The sequence below is a fragment of the Pipistrellus kuhlii genome, unplaced genomic scaffold (genome assembly GCF_014108245.1).
Source record: "Pipistrellus kuhlii isolate mPipKuh1 unplaced genomic scaffold, mPipKuh1.p scaffold_m20_p_2, whole genome shotgun sequence".
Classification (NCBI taxonomy): Eukaryota; Metazoa; Chordata; class Mammalia; order Chiroptera; family Vespertilionidae; genus Pipistrellus; species Pipistrellus kuhlii.
In genome coordinates, this window is record NW_023425515.1 from 93,204,141 (window position 1) to 93,226,573 (window position 22,433).

General features: G+C 36.7%; 1 protein-coding gene across 7 annotated transcripts in view; it reads right to left on the reverse strand.

The window, feature by feature from the left end:
- RNF13 (ring finger protein 13) overlaps positions 1-22,433 on the reverse strand; it is a 146,142-nt gene that overhangs the window by 71,428 nt on the left and 52,281 nt on the right. For 4 of the 7 annotated variants that reach the window (XM_036443669.2, XM_036443667.2, XM_045584091.1 and 1 more), the window contains 3 exons: positions 20,738-20,863; positions 15,131-15,218; positions 8,565-8,655 (listed from right to left, as the gene is read on the reverse strand). In XM_036443669.2, coding sequence (XP_036299562.1) covers positions 8,565-8,655; positions 15,131-15,218; positions 20,738-20,863 — 305 coding nt within the window. Of the gene's footprint in view, positions 1-8,564; positions 8,656-15,120; positions 15,219-20,737; positions 20,864-22,433 lie in introns of those variants that run through there. The other 3 variants (XM_036443671.2, XM_036443670.2, XM_036443668.2) reach the window with 3 other exon arrangements.

Genomic DNA, 22,433 nt, shown 5'->3' on the forward strand with positions numbered 1-22,433 from the left:
CAGTCAAGTGTTATCACAGGGGTTTTGATGCCTGGTCTAGGTACATAGGGGAGGCAACCAATTTATATTTCTTTCTCTTTCTCTCTCTCTCTCTCTCTCTCTCTCTCTCTCTCTCTCTCTCTCTCTCTCTCTCTCCTGGTCTAGGTACATAGGGGAGGCAACCAATTTATATTTCTTTCTCTTTCTTTCTCTCTCTCTCTCCCCTCCCTCCCTCCCTCCCTCCCTCCCTCCCCTCCCTCCCTCCCTCCTCCCTCCCTCCCTCTCTCTCTCTCTCTCTCTCTCTCTCTCTCTCTCTCTCTCTCTCTCTAAAAAATCAATAAAAGATATATCCTTGGATGAGAGTTAAAAACAAAACAAATAAAAAAAACATATATATTCCCTAGCTCTGTCCACTGAAAATCTCTAGAAATAATGACAAATCAAGAAACAATGATAATTAAATTCCACATATAAATGAGACCATGTGATATTTGTCTTATGGTATTTCTCTAAATACCATAACCAATTAAAAAGAACCAGACCTTAAAGAAATGACTGGTTCCAGGTTAGGGGAATGAAAAGAACAAGACAGACCTGGAACATCTTATTATACACCAAAAACAAGGAGCAATCAAAAGCTCCTATATTACCATAAAAACAATCAGGATTAAAATTGAAGAAGGCTGAAATGGGTCACTGTGAAATCAATCAAGATAATAACTATAATGGACTGAAGCATATGAAATAGGTTTTAACTCATAAGTTCACAATGATACTTTAAATATATATTAACCATCATCTCTGGAAAATATTAAAACCAACAAACCAAGTCATTCTGAAAAACAGTAAAGGAAAAAAATCAAGTGGTTATCCTATCTTTCCTAAACAGATTGTACACCAAGGGAATCAAATATTTGATAATAGTTCTCTTTTTAAATTATTTATTGATATGTGAGAGAGAGAAACGTCAATTTGTTGTTCCACTTAAGTATCTATTCATTGGTTGATTCTTGTATGTGCCCTGACTGGGGATCAAACTCACAAGCCTAGCATAGCAGGACAATGCTCTAACCAACTGAGTTCCCTAGAGGGGATGATATAAGTCCACTTAGGGAAGGATTTTAACTAATAAACAAAGAAAGAATTATAAAATTAAATTACTTGCACCACAGAGACAGAACCAATTTTGTGTCTCTTGGTGGAAATGATACCATACATAAAGTAGTCTTGCCTTACCAATTCTCCGAGTCCCCAAAAACCCTTGAATTGGAACAAATCTAGAGTTCTAATTAGCAGTTTATAGGAAAAATAAGTAAGAAAGAAATACTCAATAGGATACCCAAGATTAAATCAGAAAAGTCCAGACTACAGTAAAATTCACAGGGCAAAACAACAACAACAACAACGTAATACATAAGAACCAATGCAGTGGATGGACATTATTTGGGATATTAACAATATTTTTAAAAATAAGATTTCAAACAGCTGAGAAAATATAAAGAAAGAAATATGTTTTGATATTTATTATCATTTATTTTTTATAAAAGATATAATAATAATAATGTGGCTATATTTTTTATATAACCTTATCATCTAGTAATATATTCTGAGTTGTTTATAGTTGAAATGGTATCTGGAACTTGCTTCAAAATAATCATTGTGTGGGAATCTGAGAGATGCAAATCAAAATGACAATAAGGTACCATCTCACACCTGTCAGAATGACTATCATCAACAAATCAACAAATGACAAGTGCTGGAGAGGATATAAAGAAAAAGGAACTCTCCTGCACTGCAGGTGGGAATGCAGACTGGTGCAGCCACTGTGGAGAACAGTGTGGTTTTCTCAAAAAAAACTAAAAATGGAACTCCCATTTGACCCAGTAATGCCACTTCTAGAAATATGTCCCAAAAAACTAGAAACACCAATCACAAAAAACATATGCAACCCTATGTTCATAGCAGCACAATTTACAATAGCTAAGATTTGGAAACAGCCTAAGTGCCCATCAGCAAATGAGTGGATTAAAAAACAGCAGTACATCTACACAATAGAATATTAAGCTGTTATATAAAGGAAGGAACTCCTACCATTTGCAACAGCATGGATGGATCTGGAGAGCATTATGCTGAGCAAAATAAGTCAGTCAGAGAAAGATAAATATCACATGATCTCACTTATTTGTGGAATATAATGAACAACACATAAACTGATGAATAAAAACAGATCCAGAGACAGAGAAGCATCAATCAGACCAGCAAACCTCTGAGGGAAGGCAGGGGAGGGTGAAGATATGAGGGAGAGATCAAAGGACTTGTTTGCATGCATATAAGCATAAACAATGAACACAGACACTAGTGGGGTGAGAGCATGAGTGGGAGGGGAGAACATTGGGGGTAAGAACTCATATGTAATACTATAGTCAATAAAGAAAATGATTTTTAAAAAATGTATACCTAAGGAGAAACCAAGATGGTGCCATAGGTAATCACCTATACTTGTGGCCTCTAAAAACCACATCAAAAACACAACTAAACGGTAGGACAACTACCACCGAGAACAGTGGGAAAGCTGGCTGAGAGGAAGTCCCACAACTAGAGAGCTGAAGAAAGTGCACTGAGACTTGTAAGAGGTTCATAAGCACAGAAGGTGCTGGCACATGGATGTGCTCTTATTTAAACCAGGAGGGTGATACAAGTTACCAATTGCTGTGAACTCCAGTACCGAGTGAGACTCTGGGGTACCCAGACACATATGGGGAAAAACTGGACTGTCTGGCATTCGGAAAGGAACGCGATGGCGGCTCACTCTTAAAGGTGTTCTCAGCAATCATTGTTCCTGCACCGGGCACAGGACGTGGAGAACCAGGGACTTCTCAGGTTCAGGACAGCCATTGCTGTTTACTCCGCCCTGCTGATTCCCAGAGACCCTGCCTCACCCAATTTTCAACCCCACCCAAGTTGTACGCATGGGCTTTTGGGCTTAAACTGCAGCTGGGTTAGAGAACGCCAGAGATTCCAAAAGAAGGCCCACTGCCTGGCAACAGCAGCAGTGGCCTTGCTTCACAGCTAGGCCTCTTCTGGGCACTTCCAAACCCCATAGAAAGAGGAATCTGCAGATCTCTCTGTAATTTCTGCTGGGTGGCCCCAGACAGTGGCTGACCTTGCACCTCCTTGGAGATCCAAGAGCCAGTATACCCAGTGGTCAGAGTGAGACCATACCAGATTATAAATCTTCACATCCATGAGAGAAACACTCAAGGGGCAGACTCAGTGAGCACCAAAGCCCTACTGAAGCAAGTCCTGCCCCATAAAGGTGTCTCCTGTGCAACAGGTCTTCCAGTGTAGACACAGCTGGTCACCATAGTCACTGGCCAGGAGGTCAATTCCTTCCAATGATACCAATAGCAATCAAGGGTTAACTACAAGACTGTGCAAACCACCCACAAAGGGGTGCAACAAGAGGGTCCACCTCAGGTGACTAGGGAGGCTAAGACACTGGGCCCTATAAGACACCAACCACACAAGGCCACTCTATCAACACAAGGAGATTTAGCAGCTACCCAGTACATAGAAATAAACAGAGAAGCAGCCAAAATGCGGAAACAAAGAAACAAGTCACAAATGAAAGAAATGGATGAAAGCAAAATACTGGATATAGAGTTCAAAACTACAGTTATAAGGTTACTCAAGAATCTTTTAGAAACCTCAGAGAAATTTAGTGAGATCCTCAAGAATACGAAAAAGGACCAATCAGAAATTAAGCATACACTGACTGAAATAAAGAATAATATACAGAGATCCAACAGCAAACTAGAGAATCCCAAGAATCAAGTCAAAGATTTGAAATATGAAGAAGCAAAAAACACCCAACCAGAAAAGAAAAAAGAATCCAAAACTATGAAGATAGTGTAAGGAGCCTCTGGGACAACTTCAAGCATGCTAACATCTGAATTATGAGGGTGCCAGAAGAGAGAGAAAATGATATTGAAAACCTATTTGAAGAAATGACAGATAACTTCCCCTACCTGTTGAAAGAAATACTTAAAGTATAGGAAGTGCAGAGAATCCCAAACAAGAGGAATCTAAAGAGGACCACACCCAGACACATCACAATGACAAGGGTAAAAGACAAAGAGAGGATCCTAAAAGCAGCAAGAGAAAAACAATTGTAGAGGGTCCTCTGGGAATTAATGTCAGCTGAACTCAAGGCAGAACCACGCACTGGGAACATGTTTCCCCAAAATGTGGGAGACTAATTCCTAGGAATGAGGGAATGAATAGGATCTGGATTCCTTTGATTCTAAACTTTTCAGGGAAACCTCCTTTAATTCTAAGCTTTTGCTTCCAACCAAAACTCCTTTGATTCTAAGCTTTTCAGGGAAACCTCCCTTTACCCTTTTGGAAATAAATAAATGCGCTGTGTTGACTGTGGTGGGTGTTGACTGTCTCTCCATCAGAGTGACAGCCCCCCACCCAGGTCCCACCTTGAATCTATTTCTGCCTTCTGATCTCTTTTTTTCTTTAATTTCTTAATCCCCAGCTCCTCCACTCAGAAACCTGTCGTTTTCCGTGCGGGTCGCGGAAAACAGAGAAACAGCCCCCACAGTTAGTTACCTACAAGGGAGCACCCATACAACTGTCAGCTGATTTTTCAACAGAAACTGCATGCCAGGTGGGAGTGGCAAGAAATATACAAAGTGATGAATAGCAAGAACCTACAACCTAGCAAAGCTATCATTCAGAATTAAAGGTCAGATAAAGAGCTTCACAGACAAGAAAAAAATACAGGAGTTCATCACCACCAAACCAGAGCTATATGAAATGCTGAAGGGTACTCTCTAAGAAGAGGATGAAAAAGGTAAAGATAAAAATTATGATCAACAAATACATATCTATCAATAAGTGAATCTAAAAATCAAGTGAATAAAAAATCTGAAGAACAGAATAAATTGGTGAATATAATATTGATAGAATCAGGGGCAGAGAAAGGGAGTGGACAGACAATTCTCTGAGGGAAGGGGGTGTGGAGGGTGCGGAAAGAGACTGGACAAAAATCTTACACCTATGGATGAGGACAATGGTGAGGACTAAGGGCATGCTGGGGGGGGGGGGGGGGAGGACTGTGTGGAAAGGAGCTATTGGGGGGGAAAAGAGAAACTACTATAATAATCTGAACAATAAAGATTTATTCAAAAAAATGTATACTAAAAAAATACCAACATGATATGGGGAAGAAACAAAGGTGAGCAGTCCAAATGAAATTGGCCATGAATTGATAATTTTTAAAATGTATGATAGAAAAAGGAACCCTCGTGCACTGCTAGTGGGAATGCAGACTGGTGCAGCCACTGTGGAGAACAGTGTGGAGTTTCCTCAAAAAACTGAAAATGGAACGCCCATTTGACCCAGTAATCCCACTCCTAGGAATATATCCCAAGAAACTAGAAACACCAATCAGAAAGGATATATGCACCCCTATGTTCATAGCAGCACAATCTACAATAGCCAGAATTTGGAAACAGCCTAGGTGCCCATCAGCAGATGATTGGATCAAAAAACTTTGGTACATCTACACAATGGAATACTATGCTGCCATAAAAAGGAAGGAATTCTCATCATTTGCAGCAACCTGGATGGAATTGGAGAACATCATGCTGAGTGAAATAAGCCAATCAATGAAAGAGAAACACCACATGGCCTCACTCATTTGTGGATAATAAAAAACATTATAAACTGATGAACCAAAAGATAGATATAGAAACAGTAAAGCAACAAGCAGACTGTCAAATTACAGTGGGGAAGGGAGGGAGTTCTGGGGGAGATAATAGATCAACCAAAGGACTTGTATGCATGCATATAAGTACAACCAATGGACATAAAACTCTGGGGAGGGAGGCATGCATATAAGTACAACCAATGGACATAAAACTCTGGGGAGGGAGGGTATGTATGGGAAGGAGGGAGGGGGGCAAAAAAAATCAATAAAATATATTTTAAAAAATAAAATAGAAGAGAGAGAAAAAATAAAATGCATGATAAAATTATAGTCATCTCTCTATTTTTAAACATGTTTGAAAGCTATTGTAACAAAAAGCAGAATAAATTAATGAGTGGGTAAGTAGGTAGGTACGAAGTCAGGCTGGCAAATGTATGGGGCAGATCTAATATGTTCAGGTCTTTAGTCCTTTGAACACAATTCTGAAACCTAAAAAAACTTTAAAAATAATGTCTGTAATTAATTGAATAGGCAATCTAAACTGAATTGACATAAGATACACATTCACTGCAAATATACAGGGGTGGGCAAAAATAGGTTTACAATTGTGAATATGCAAAACACAGTTTATTCTAGTGTTATTAATTTATTCGTATTTTTCCATATGAAAAACTGTAAACCTACTTTTATCCACCTCTTTATATAAATGTGATTATGGGATATTCCCTCAAATGTTATTTGGAATGTTACTTAACTTAACTGATTTAAAAAGTATCTATTGCCCTAACCGGTTTGGCTCAGTGGATAGAGTGTCAGCCTGCAGACTGAAAGGTCTCAGGTTCGATTCCAGTCAAGGGCATGTACTTTGGTTGCAGGCACATCCTCGGTGGGAGGTGTGCAAGAAGCAGCTGATCGATGTTTCTCTCTCATCGATATTTCTAACTCTCTATCCCTTCTCTCTCCCTTCCTCTCTGTAAAAAATCAAGAAAATATATTCTTTTAAAAAAACAACAGTAGCTATTGTTAGAGAATAGCAACATAGGAAATTTCATTTAAATATACTTTATATTTCTGAATTGTTCCATAACTTAACAGCATGTATGTTTTAATTTTTAATTTAAAATCGAATGATTTTAGCCCTGGATGGTTAAAGCATCGGCCCGTGTCATGGGTTTGATTCCTGATTAAAAGCAAGGATCGATCTCTGGCTCCAGTTGGGGCATGTGTGGGAGGCAACCAAGCAATGTGTCTCCACCAGATTGATGTCTCTCTGTCTATTTCCCTCACTCCCTCCCTTCCACTCTAGAAACCAGTAGAGCCCTTGCTGGTTTATCCTCAGTGGATAGAGCATAGGCTTGTAGAACAAAGGTTCAATTCCAGCCAAGGGCACATGACCAAGTTGCGGGCTCAATTACCAGTAGGGGACGCGCAGGAGGTAGCTGATCAATAATTCTCATCATTGATGTTGGTTTCTATCTCTCTCTCCTTCTCCCTTCCTCTCCGAAATAAAAATATATTAAAATTAGTTTTAAAAAATAGAAATCAGTAGAAAAATATACTCAGGTAAAGATTAACAACAACAAAAAAAGTATGATTTTATAACTAAAAACAAGACTCTAAAATACATATTAAAATATACAGATTTTTTCTAAATGGCACAGCAATATTGAGGTAAAAGCAAATATTAATTCTCCCCCTCCATTAACTACACAAGCTAGGCTGACACAATAGCATCTTTTTTTTTTAATTATTTTTATTCAATTCAGAGAGGAAGAAAGAGGGAGAGATAGAAACATTAATAATAATAATCATTGATAGGCTGCCTTCTGCATGCCCCCTACTATGGATTGAGCCCACAACCCAGGCATGTGTCCTGTCTGGGAATTGAACCATGACCTCCTGGTCTATAGGTCAATGCTCAACCACTGTGCCACACCAGGCAGTCAATAGTATCTTGACTATTTTTAATACAATATCCAAAATTACATTCCCTAATTTAATAAAGACATTCAGAGAATAAGTGAACCGTATTTTAAATATCAAAACTAAATAAGGTAAATGGCCAAAGTAGTAAACAGAAAGTGCTCTTATGCATTTTCAAACTCAAATATTCATGGATTTATTCCCCCTAAATAATTATAATTAAATTTCATTGTGCCAGTTTCCTCTTTTGGCAAATGGAGATAATAAGAGTTACAATAACCTCTAGAGTGTTTTTATGAGGATTAAATGGATAACAAATGTAAAAGTTTCATGAGTGCCTGGCACTTGCTAAATACTCAATAAATATTATTGCCTTTATTATTAATGTTGTTGTTATTGTGCCTCTTAGAAGTCTACTCCAGCCCACTGCATTTGAGGATCTGTGTCAGGGAAGAAGCTCTGAAGTGTTAGCTATATTAGTTGAGAAAGGTATGCCTTAAATGATTTGGGGAACTTCCACATAGACGTTTTTATTCCAAATTAAACTTTTCAAACTTTCAAAAAAACTTTTTATCTCTGAAAAAGTTACTTAATACACTGTGTTTTGGATTCTGTGTTTATAAAATAACAAACTATAATAAAATACAAATATGTCTTAATGAAAACTGTCATATAAATGTTCATCACATTGTTTCTAAATACCAATAGTTTCATTAAACCATAAAAACAGTTATATCTTTTTAGCAAACTAGTGCCTTAATCTCTCTAGCATGAATGTATTTTCAATATGTAACCATATAGAGGAAATAGTACAACTTATAAGTATTAAAATCATAATGACTTAGAGATAATTTAGCACAATAGAGCATTCTAAAATATAACTTTGATTACAGTTAATATTATCTAATATCTACATTATTATTTTTTTATATCCATTACTTACCCTCTTTCATATGTAAATTCATCTTTCAGGGAATTAGCTGATGATTCACCAATAAAGACAGATGGTATATCAATTTTCTTTAGCACACCGACTGTACAAAACAATAATAAAATTATTCTTAAAAGCCTATACTTAATGTACAATCAACTTAATTTTCTTCTAGCATATGCAACTGGAAACAATCAACTCAAATTATATATTGGTTGATTCTCCCAATAATAGATTTATACTATCATCAAAGTGGCCGAGAAATACTATATTTAAGTAATGAAAGCTAACATTTTGCTTATATGCATTATATACTATCTCCATAGTCCTGAAAATGAAATACAATTTTTTAAAATATATTTTATTGATTTTTTACAGAGAGGAAGGGAGAGGGATAGTCAGAAACATTGATAAGAGAGAATCATCTATCAGCTGCCTCTTGCACACCCCCTACTGGGGATGTCCCCGCAACCAAGGCAGATGCCCTTGACAGGAATCAAACCTGGGACCTTTCAGTCCGCAGGCCAATGCTCTATCCATTGAGCCAAACCGGTTTCAGCGAAATATAATTATTTTTAATATTTCCATTTGATTTATCTTTTATAGACATAATTAGCTATTACAATAGAAAAGGAAGAAGAACTTAAGTTTTCTTTCCACACTTAATTCCTGAATGAAAAAGTGAAAAAACTTTTTTACATACCCATTCCCAGAAGAGGTGCAAGCCTAAGAATGTAAGAAAAGACCACTTCACACCAATCTGAAAAAATGACAGCATAGCACACATACACTTTCCAAAGTGAAAGGGTGGCAGGAATTAAGAAAGGCATAGGACAGGGAAGCTGAGTAAATTTCTACTTCCTCCATATCCTAGACTTCATGGTAAATATTTGTGTTTTGGTTGCTGTCCTAAGAAATTTGACCCTATACCTATATTACAAAACTAAAATCAAATGCCAAAAGAAAAGAAATTACCCATTACTCAGGAAGAGAAATAAAACAATCCCCTTAATGTTACCGTAGAAAAAGCAGCCTTATTTGTAGCTGTGAGTTAATTTAACAGATTTGGCTTTAGACAAAGCCCACTTGTTTTCTTTTGTAATATTTTTCCCAATAACTCTGTTCTATATTTCTTTAAAAAATTCATATTCATTATTTTTAAAGGCAGGGAGAACATAAGAAGAAAACAGAACACAGCCATAATCCTTTCCACCCAAAGACAAAGGTTTTATTTGGTAAATCTTTGGGGGTTTTTTGTTTGTTTTGTTTTGTTTTGTTTTGTTTTGTTTATAGATTTTAGAGGGAGGGAGAGGAAATCATCAATGTGAAAAACATCGATTGGCTGCCTCTTGCATGTGCCCACTGAGGATCGAACCCACAACTTAGGTATGTGTCCTGATCAGGAATTGAACCCTTTGATGCATAGGATGACACTCCAACCAACTGAGCCACCTTACCAGGGCACTTTTCTTTTGACAAATACATGTATCGATAATTATGTAGCCACCACCACAATGAAAATATAGAATGTTCTATCACCCCTCCAAATAATTCCTTTGTGCCCCCAACCTCAGCAACCAATGCCTCCAACTTCAGCAACCACTAATGTGTTTTTCTTTAATTCTAATAAAGACATATTTTAATGTTTTAAACTCTCGGTATCTCTTGGTAGGACACATTTTTTACTTCCAGATTGGTTTAAGAAAATACAATCATTCATTCCCACTCATTTTCTCTCCTCTCTATTTTTCTCTTCTTTCTTTCCCTATCACACTTTCACTTACACACACACACACACACACACACACACACACACACACACACATCATATAAGCCCCAGGAAGGCAGGAACCAAACTAGTAAGTAAAGGAATATTTAATCACTATTTTTACATCAATGGGAATAGAATTTTATTGTTACACCAACAGGATCATATAATAATGGGGCATAGTGTACGCTTTTCTTTCACTCAGTGATAAACTTCAGAGATCCTGTCATGTCAATGAAGATCTACCCCATCGTTTTAATAGCTGGAGAGGTACTGATATAATCATATACACTTTAATGAAAGTATTTTCTAGCTAGCTAAGAGATCTTCCTCTATCACACAGTTGACAATTTAATTTATTTGATAATTAAAACTTGAAATTATATATCCTTTGTAAAAGGAATGTTTTACTCTTTTATTAAGATACTCTGATACACTCAAAGAGAAACTTTTGAGTTGTAACTACTGGCTTATAATTATTGCAAGTAACATAACATCTTTGATTTATACCTAAAGAGATGTTAAAAGCTTCTCATTTTATTAATAGTTAGAAGATTAAGAAGAGGGACAATGATGTATGCAAATATGAAAAGCCATATTGGAGACTCTGCAACACTATCTACTAAAAACATGTTCTAGTTCACAAAATATTTTTAGAAACACTAAATTTTAATTCTGATCCACAAAATAATTCCATGAAGTACACACAGCAAATAGTATTATTATGATATCATAGACAAATCATACTTTACATGGCCAGCCCTAACTCTCCAGATTCTCATATCCAATTGCCTATTTGATATGTTTACTTGATTGCATAACAGATGTTTCAAATTTATTATTTTCAGTTGGTATTCTCATGTTTCTATTTTACTCCCAGTCTTTCTCATTTCCATAAATAGCAAACCCATTCACCTACTTTCTCAGAGTAAATATCTTGGAGTCATCCTTGACTCTCCCCTTTTCTTTATTCCTTATAACAAAATGAGTCCATAATTCTATCACTTCTCTACACAATCACTCCAACACTCCAGGTCATGATCACCTCTTCCTTGCTGCTGCAGCAACATTCTAACTCACATCTGCTGGCACTCTTGCCCATCTTTTCCGTGCAGTCTATTCCCAAAAAGAATTGCAACCAAAGTGATCATTTAAAAATATGTCAGGTCACCTCACATTTCTATATAAAACCCATATAAAACAAATTCCAAAGTCCTACAGGATCTGGCCACTGGCTCCTGCTCTAACCTCATCCCCGACCACTCTCTCTGACCCTTGCTCAATTCCAGCCACTGCCATACCTTGAAATACCAAATCTGCTCTACCTTCCAGCTTTCTGTTTGCTGTTCCCTTTCCTTGAAAAACTCCTCCCCAAGCTCTCACTTTAGACTTGTGCTTAAATGTCAAAGCCTCATACATAGAAGTCTTCTCTGTCCTCCCTTCATCCCTGTCACTTTATATCCCTTTAGCCAAACATGTTTTTCTTCATAGTACCTGTTACTACTTGACATATAACATATCTCTTTGTGTCCTCTCTCCCACCCTAGAATGTAATAATAATAGTAATAGTAGCAATAATAATAATAATAATAATAATACCTAAATAACCATTAAATATTACTAAGAACCAGACAGTCTTCTAAATATTTTATGTCATAATTCATTAAATCTTCACAACAGCCTAATGAGTTAATATTATTATTCCCATTTACAGATCAGAAAAGTGAGGCACAGATATGTTAGGTAACGTACCAATAGTCCAAGTCACACAAATAGTAAGTGGTAAAGCTGGAATTCAAACTCTGGCAGGCAATCCCCAGAAACTACACCCTTAACTACTGCATTCTGCTACTTCAAAGAAAGGTATGAGAGTAGAGCCTTAAACTGTGTTAACCCCTGCTGTAATCATGGTACCTAAAACAGTGTTTGAATCAGTATATGCTGCCAAAAAAATGTTTGCTGAAAGAAGAAAGCAATGAAAATAGAAGAAACAAACACAAGACATATTGATAACTTGTCCTGGTTACATAGTTAGGCATTTACACAACCTTGACTCAAACTTGAGGCTCTTGACTCCTAATCTAGGTTCTTCCCACTCTGCCATGGCATGGATTTTCTCATATTCCTGCCCTCATATAAGCTTTCCAATCTTGTCAGGTCAAATAAAAATTAAAAGTATTCATACTTTTATAGATGAAAATAAAGGACTTAATACGGTTAATTAACTTTCCTAAGGGTGCAGGTAAATAAAATCTCTTCATCAAGTCCTCTATTTCCCAAGCAGTGGTTGTCAAATTTTTGTAAAATGCTAGAGCTTCTTAAAGGTACTTCATGCATTCTACCACTATTATGATAATTTAATTAGCTAGAAGATTAAAATAATATTTTAAAATATATGCCCAGCCAGTGTGGCTCAGTAGTTGAGCAGCAACCCATGAAAGAAGAGGTCACCAGATGAATCCTGGTCAGGGCACATCCCCAGGTTGCAAGCTCCATCCCTAGTAGGGACATGGAGAAGGCAGCCAATGAATGTTTTACCCTAATTGTTGTTCTCTCTGTCCCTTTCCCTTTCTCTCTCTAAAAGCAATAAAAACATATTTTAAAAAATAATAATTTAAAATATGAAGAAATTAACTAAGGAACTCATTCCTAGATTGTTTCTTTTTTTTTATATATTGTAAGTTTGCCTCAGATTATATTAGGAGTAAGAAGAAAAAGAGTTCTACTCAAACAACAAAAATACTATCTTACGTTATAAAAATATTTTTTTAGGTCAAAGAATTCAAAATATTTCCTATTGAATATTTAGTTATTTAAAATCCTAAATACATTCCAATAAAGTATGTCAGTCTACAGCAATGTGTGTGTGTGTGGGGGGGGGGGGGGGGTGCCTCCCCCACATCATCAAACAATTCAACTGAACTCAAGTCTGATGTTATATAGTCAGAGACAGCATCAAATTCTACAGGTTTAGTCTCACAAGACAAGACACCCACCTTTCAGAAGCCAACTGCAAATTCACATTATCACCTGTGCTTCTAACTGTCTATAGACTACAAGTACCACCACCCCTTCCCCTTGAGTCCAGTTAATTTGCTATAGCAGATCACAAAACTCAGAGAAATACAATAGTTTACTTTCTGAATTACCAGTTTATTATGAAAGACTATAACTCGGGAACAGACCAATAGAAGAGATATACATGGCAAGTATATGTTAAGGGGCACAGAACTTCCAGGCCCCTATCCAAGCACACAACTCTACCAGCACCTCTACCTATTCACCAACCCAAAGCTTTCCAAACCTGTCCTCTTGGTTTTTTTATGAAAGCTTTTGCTAGAAGCTATCCATTGTCAACAGGGGACTTGGAAGACTGATGGACCTTGAGCTTTAGCAAGGGCTAAAAGCTATGCACTGACTGTTCTATTGAAACAATGGTGGCACAAACAATTTCCTGACCTAAAAGTCTCAAAGTAAATCTTTACTAATATTTACTGACCTTTAAGATAGTCTGTCTGATACCAGATTGCCTGCCTGGCTAAGGGCAAGATGTGTATTCTAAAATTGAATAAAAGCTAACAGGTTTTGATCCACGATGAAGCCTTTCCACTAGAGAAGGGTTTTCTGCCTAGTCCCCCCCACTGCCTTCTGAATTCATATTTCTTGTCTAGTGTGTTCGTTTGTGTACAGCCTCTTTTCCAAATTCTGAACTCTAGCCACAAAAAGATGCAACATTCACAGGCTTTATTACATAGGCAAGCTTGATAAAATAATTAGCCATTGACAATCCATTCAATCTTCAGCCCCTCTCCGCTCCTTGAAGGTCAGGAGAGGAACACTCTTCACACACGGTTGGTACTCTTGGCAACCAGCCCCAATCCTTAGATGGGGTCCAATAATCATTTCATCAACATAACAAAAGACATCTTTTATCACTCTCACTAAATTAAATGGAAGTGCACAACTTTCTGATTGAAGCCAGTTGTTTCATTAAAATTGGCTCATTTTCCTTACAAGCTAATATTCATTACAGAGTAAGGGAGGATATTCCCGTTTTAAATGAAAAGCTAGCACTGGCTGGTGTGGCTCAGATGGCTAAGTAAAATCTCATGTACTAAAAGGTTGTCCATTGTATTCCTGGTCAGGACACATGCCCAGGTTGCTAGTTCTATCCCAGGTAGGAGGTATGCAGGAGGCTACCTATCAAGGTTTCATTATCCCATTGATATTTATCTTTCTCTCCTCTTCCTTCCCCTCTCTCTAAAAATCAATTAAAAATCTAAATAAATAAATAGCTATATGCATATCAATGTATGTTAAGTGGCTAATAACCAAAGTGTATTTAAGAAAGCACAAGTAGTGCTTGCTTCGGCAGCACATATACTAAAAAAAGAAAGCACAAGTATGTGGCTTTGAAATTCCACAAGAATACATTAGCCCCATAGCCTAAATTTGAATCTTGTGAAACTCCTAATAAATCAGAAAAAATTCTTTTATGGTATCCTTAACTTGGCATGCTTATCTCTACTTAAAGTTTTGGTTTTCCTTTTGTTTCTACCAACATATTAACGTATCTTCTAAAATGAAATAAATTAGTTAAAAAAATAAACAAAACTGTTTGGAAAAGAATAAGTCAAATCCATTTCTATTGTGAATAAAGTTGTCCCAACAGTATTAAATATTGGGACTCACCATTGTGATAGAAAAGAAATTCTGCTTTAAAAAAAAAAAAAAAATGAGAGAAGAATTTTGTTAAGTTTTACAAAAGATCTGTCAAACAGGAGAGAAGAAAAGTGATACCTGTACTTACTGTCGTTGGATCCCATGCTAATGAGCTCATCAGAATCAACGTTGTGAACTATGGCTGCTTTGTATCCTGCTCTCTGTGCATTTAAAACCTGCAAGTCAGAAAACAGTAATGATATGAAGAAGAATGTGACAAAGCACTAAGTCCCTCAGCTTTGATAAACATAGTCAACAAGTCTATACCATATTCTGGGGCTTCTTTTATCTATAACGATAAAAGCATAATATGCTAATTAGACTGGACAGCTGAATGATTCTGGACATCATTCTGGATGTCCTTCCGGATAAGCCATGACGGCAGGAGCCGAGGCAGAGGTAGTTAGGGGTGATCAGGCAGGCAGATAGAGTGGTTAGGGGCGATCGGGCAGGCAAGTAAAGTGGTTAGGGGCAATCAGGCAGGCATGCAGAGTGGTTAGGGGTGATCAGGCAGGCAGAGTGGTTAGGGGCAATTAGACAGGCAGGTGAGTGTTAAGGGGCAATCAGGCAGGCAGGTAAAGTGGTTAGGGGCAATCAGGCAGGCATGCAGAGTGGTTAGGGATGATCAGGCAGGCAGAATGGTTAGGGGCAATCAGGCAGGCAGGTAAGTGATTAGGAGTTAGCGGTCCTGGATTGGGAGAGGGTACAGGCTGGGCTGAGGGACCCCTCTCCCCCGTACATGAATTTCATGCACCAGACTTCCAGTGTATTTATAACAGATCTCAAGTGTACTCTTGAAACACAAATAAATGTTCTACATTGATTATCAAGGACTTATTTAGATATCTTTTTCATTTCACTCAGGGTGTTAGTAAAATAAGAAGCAAATAAAGGATAGGAATACAAGCTATTGTAAAATACTAAAATGATCCAAAGCAATAAACTCATCCAGCTCTAAAGAGATAAAGATTTACTGTGATCAAGCTGGGGTCATTGGCTCTTGGGAACTCAAATCTGCCGCCAACACTTTTAGTGGGATAAATTTGAGCAAATTATTTTTCTGCCTTATTTCTCAGTTTGCCCAATTTTAAAATGAGAATGACAATATTTTTCTTATGTAAAATATTAAAATGGTGAATAGAATACTATGGCTAAGCCATACCATGAAGACAGAAGAGAATCAGTCTAGAGATTGACACTGACAACGCCTTGCTATACTAGAAGACAGGAGCTGTGCGTCGCTGAAGGATGCCCAGGACCAAACCAGAGAGGGTCGGACTACATCAACACCATTTGTCAACCAACCAGATCTGAAATATCATGGCTGACATGTACACATAAGGAACTGTTTGACATTAAAATTGGGACTCAAAAGAACTGTTGGCCAGAAAGGAACTCACTACAGACTGATTCATTTTCCTCTCAGCATAACCATTATAGCTTGTCTCAGTTTCGGTCCTTAAAAGGAATTCCTTGTATCACATGATCTAACGCATCTAAGGGAAATAATGAACAACATAAATTGATGAACAGAAACAGACCTGGAGACAGAGAAGCAGTGATCAAACTCAGAGGGAAGATAGGGGAGGGTGGGGGCAAAGGGGAAAGATCAAACAAAGGACTTGTGTGCATTCATATAAGCCTAACCAGTGGTCATGGATAACAGGGGGTGGGCATACGTAGGGAGGGATTTGGGATGGGAATGGGGGGATGAAAACAATTATGTGATACCATAACCAATAAAGAAATTTTAAAAAAATAAAAAAAAATTTAAATTTTTAAAAAGAATACTATGGCTAACACATAGAAGTAAGTCATATAAAAGCTATTTTTATTAGCTTCATCATCAACCATGTTCTTTAAAATTCATTTCTAAAACTTTGAAAAAATGAAAAATAATCCAGCCTACACTTGCTTGCTTTGATTCTATCTACAATAGCTATTTAATCTTTCCTAAAGCTAGTCTTTAAGAGAAATTTTTGCATTATAAGAATATCGCTAGATATGTGACAAAATTATCTTACCTGAAAGATCTAAAAAGTAACCAAACATATTACTATACTTCACTTTAAAAATAACATTGTCTTGAATATAATAAACCCAAACCTAAGCTACTAAGCTACTTAGTATATAACCTTTGGACCATTGATTAAAAAAAAAAAAGATAAAAACTGGGTAGTCAATATACATAAACATATACACAAACATAAATCATATATATATATATATATATATATATATATATATATAATAAAATTTTAAAACTTTGAAAGCTATATATATATAGTCCTGGGTACTTAACATGGTAGGAAACTTTTAAAATATATCATCTTATGATCACTATATAGTGATAAGTCTCTCAAAATGTTTCTTTATAGTACTTAGGTCTACTATTGGTTCAGTTTTAGCTATCAGCATTATAATGATTCAAAACTCTACTGTAATTCGCGGAGGACGGTTTGGCTCAGTGGATAGAGTATCAGCCTGCGGACTGAAAGGTCCCAGGTTCCATTCCGGTCAAGGGCATGTACCTTGGTTGCGGGCACATCCCCAGTAGGGGGTGTGCAGGAGGCAGCTGATCGATGATTCTCTCTCATCGATGTTCCTGACTCTCTATCCCTCTCTCTTCCTCTCTGTAAAAAATCAATAAAATATATTTTTTTTTAAAAAACTCTACTGTAATTCAATAACAATAAAACCTGAATCAAATTCCAAAGTGTAAGGCAATGCTCAAAGAATCAGGTTCCCAAGAGTAAAGGAAAAGCCAGCCAGGTATAGACAGAATCTGGATTTTAATGCTAGGTAAGGAGTGAGGCTCATGGACTCAACCCCAATCAGGAAGGTTGGCTTTGCACAGTTAAAATTCTCTTCTACAATTATAATTCTTGACTTCTCTAAAACTACTCTACACATAAAAATTGGGTTTCTGAAAGAGACAATAATGTGGATTAATCAGAATAAATTTATCCTATCACTGAGAAAAACTAAACTGTCAAACTAAGAGTTCCTCAAAAATTAATATTGTTCATTTTTACAGCTTCTATTACATCTATGAAATAGCCAGATGCAGAGTAGGAACTCATTAAATATTACTTGAATGAATAAATGTATAAAATATGTTATCAAAGGTATAGCTAACATTATAATAGAGGTCTATGTACAAACCTGGAACAAGAATGGGCCTTCTTTCCCCTGGCTGCTGGCACTGCCTATGCTTCAGCCAGAGCCGCCTTTCTACCTTCACTCTGGCCTGGAGCCACTTTTCCGCCTTCCCATGTTGCCCAGAGGCCCAGAGTGACAACAACGCAGTGAATACAGGACTTAAATATAAGACGGGAAACCATAAAAATACGATACTAGAGCCATCCACAGGCAGCAAAATCTCAGACATATGCCAAAAAAACTTCTTCACTGACACTGGCCCTAGAGCAATGGAAACTAAAGAGAAAATAAACAAATGGGACTACATCAAAATAAAAAGCTTTTTTACAGCAAAAGAAACCATCAACAAGAGAACATATTTGCAAATCTTATCACTGATAAAGGTTTAATCTCCAACATCTACAGACAATTTATACAGCTTAATAAAAGGAAGATAAATGACCAAATTAAAAAATGGGCAATGAATCTAAATAGAATCTTCTCAAAAGACAGAAAGAAGACCAAGAGGCACATGAAAACATGTTCAAAGTCACTAATTATCCAAGAGATGCAAATAAAAGCGACAATGCAGTACCATCTCACACCTGTCTGAATGGCTATCATCAACAAATTAGCAAAGGCCAAGTGCTGGCGAGGATGCAGAGAAAAAGGAACTGTGATGGGAATGCAGACTGGTGCAGCCACTATGGAGAACAGTATGGAGTTTTCCTCAAAAAACTGAAAATGGAACTCCCATTTGACCCAGTAATCCCACTCCAAGGAATATATCCCAAGAAACTAGAAATACCAATCAAAAGGATATATGCACCCCTATGTTCATAGCAGCACAATCTATAATAGCTAGGATTTGGAAACAGCCTAGGTGCCCATCAGCAGATGATTGGATCAAAAAACTTTGGTACATCTAAACAATGGAACATTATGCTACCATAAAAAGAAGGAATAATTATCATTTGTAGCAACCTGGATGGAATTGGAGAATATCATGCTGAGTGAAATAAGCCAGTCAATGAAAGAAAACCACCACATGATCTCACTCATTTGTGGATAATAAAGAACATTATAAACTGATGAACAAAAAGATAGATACAGAAGACAGTAAAGAAACAGACTGTGAAATTACAGTGGGGAAGGTAGGGAGATATGGGGGGAGATAAGAGATCAACTGAAGGACTTGTATGCATGCATATAAGCAAAACTAATGGACAAAAAATTCTGGGGACGGAAGGCATGTATGGGAGTGGGGGAGGGGATTGGTAAGGTATGGACACATATAATACCTTAATAACTGCCCTTCCCTGCTGGCTTGGTCACCCCCAACTGCCCTCCCTGCAGGCCTGGTCACCCTGAACTGCCCTCCCCTGCTGGCCTAATCCCCAAAAACTGCCCTCTCTTGCCAGCCTGGTCACCCCCAACTTCCCTCCCCTGTAGGCCTCGTCTCCCCCCTCCCCACCCAACTGCCCTCAACTGATGGCCATCTTGTGGTGGCCATCTTGTGTCCATATGGGGGTGGCCATCTTATGTGTTGGAGTGATGATCAATTTGCATAGTACCTCTTTATTATATAGGATTGCTTTAATAAGTTTACTGTGGAGGTGTTATTTCTTTCATGAGTAAAGACAAAATTCAGGCATAGTCCAAAAACAGATTTGTAAAAACAGTATTAAAAGTATCATAAAACCACATCTCGCCTAAACCGGTTTGGCTCAGCTGTAGAGTGTCGTCAGTCTGCAGACTGAAAGGTCCCAGGTCCGACTCCGGTCAAGGGCATGTACATTGGTTGCGGGCACATCCCCGGTAGGGGGTATGCAAGAGGCAGCTGGTCAATGTTTCTCTCTCATCGACGTTTCTAGCTCTCTCTCTCTCTCCCTTTCTCTCTGTAAGAAAAATCAATAAAATATATTAAAAAAAAAAAAAAAAAAAAAACAACACATCTCTAGAGTAGCACTGATGATAGTGAGGGAAGTTCTATGACAAACTATTTCACTATCTGAAATGCCAGCTTAATCCACTCTGGGGAGACAAATTTTGTTCAGGTAACAGAATCAGCTTTATTACACTGAGAAATCCCAATGACAACAGATACAGATATAGGTGTAGCGGAAGGGTAAAGACATAAAATTAAAGGTTAAGATTTCCATTCCTAGATTAGATCAAGCAAGATTCAACTATTCACCAATAGTTCAAAGACACAACAACCACGTGGAAATTCTTAGAACAATAATAATTATTTATATCCTAGTCAATTTGTTTGCTTTCAATCTTACTAAAACTGTGAATCATGAAACCGATGGTGGCTTCCTCTTTGTACTGGCTGCTAAAAGGTTAGAATAAATTCTGTAGCAAATGAATGGCTTACATAAACTTGCTCCTGTATTTTTGCCTTTACTATCTCATTTTCCTTTTGTCCTCACTTTTTTCATTTTTAAACCTGAATGAATTATGTAAACTTACTTAAATCCTTTCTGAAACAAGTGTGTACCTAAGATACTAATTAAGAAACAGAAACAAAAAATTAAAAAGCAAACATTACCTTTATATCAAAATTACAATCAAGTCTTCTAATTAACACGATGAAAGTGCCAGATGAATTGTCTTTTAGAGGTGGAGGCACTATGGGTTCACAGGCATTCTCTGGTTTTGAGTTAATCAAAAAACCCTGAAAAAGAATTGGTAGTTAATTTTTTTCTCTGTTAAACAAATAAAAACAAAAAACAAAAAAATTCAACTTGTTTCTAAAAACATGTTTTGAATTTGTTTCATGTGTTTTGCATTATGCTAGATGAATTATCTGGCAATACAATAGTTCCTATCCCCCAACTGCTCATAATCCCAGAACTTTTAAGTAGTGTTTGGTTTCATAAGCATTTAGATTTTTAAAGTAAATTCTGTTTTTGCTATTAATATTTTTTTAAATGTCACGAAAAAGCCCATTACCTCAAGACAAATACTTTTAGCATCTTGGTATATTTCAAAACAATTATTGGCATTTCTAAAACAAGCAAATACTTTTTTCAAATTAACTTTTTGTATAGTCTCAATCATTTATTGATTTATGTAAAATTAACTCAAATTTATTTTATGTTATCAAACAATGAAAATGCACAGAATTTCTAGAAATTTAGTCTATAGAAACACTAGCCATATGTAGAAAAATGGCCCCTGCTACATTTTTAATAGCAAAAACTTGAAAACATGCACATCAATAAGGCAGGCATTTAAAAATTATAATATATTCACACAACAAAAAATAATGAAGTCATTAAAAAGGATGAGGTAAATCTATATACATTAAATTGGAAAGATGTCCACAAGATAATTAACTTAAAAAGAAAATAGCAAGTTGCTTTCCCAGAACTATAAGAAGGTTTAACATCAGAAAATGTATTAAAAAGTAACATTGTTGCCGAAGCCGGTTTGGCTCAGTGGTAGAGAGTCGGTCTGCGGACTGAAAGGTCCAAAGTTCGATTCCGGTCAAGGGCATGCACATTGGTTGCGGGCACATCCCCAGTAGGAGGTGTGCAAGAGGCAGCAGGCTGATGTTTCTCTCTCATCGACATTTCTAGCTCTCTATCTCTCTCCCTTCCTCTCTGTTAAAAATCAATAAAATATATATTTTTTTAAAGTAACATTGTTATAATAAATATGTTATTAATATTAAATGTTACATTATATGTATATTAATAAATGTTTGATACATAGAAATGTTAAATTAATAGGTTAAAACAGAAAAACCAAATGTCTATGTCAATAGATATAAAACACTGACTAAATGCATAAAAATTATCAAATTCATTAAATCCACTTATAAAAAGAAATGAGGCAATTAAGCCTATAACACATTGCTTGAATTAAAATCTCTATGGTCTAGCAGTCACACCAACCATCCTATTCCACAGAATTTGGTAATTCCTCCTGCCTTGGTTAGCTTGTGCTAGGGAATGCTTTTGCACATTTCAGGAATAAAATGTAGCATACCTTTATTTACTCATGGAATAGTTGCCCTTCTTGATTCCATAAAGCATTTGGTTTTTGCTAGAATTGTGGTTATCATTCCAATGAATATTTAGTTCACTCATGTTAAATTTACAGCCTTTTCTGCACCTTTATGCACACAAACTTTTTGCTATAATGCCAAATCACATAGTACATGCAGTTCTTTTCAAAATATTTGTAAAGCAATTAAAATGAATCTGTACTATTAAGACATATAACTAAACTAAAGTGAA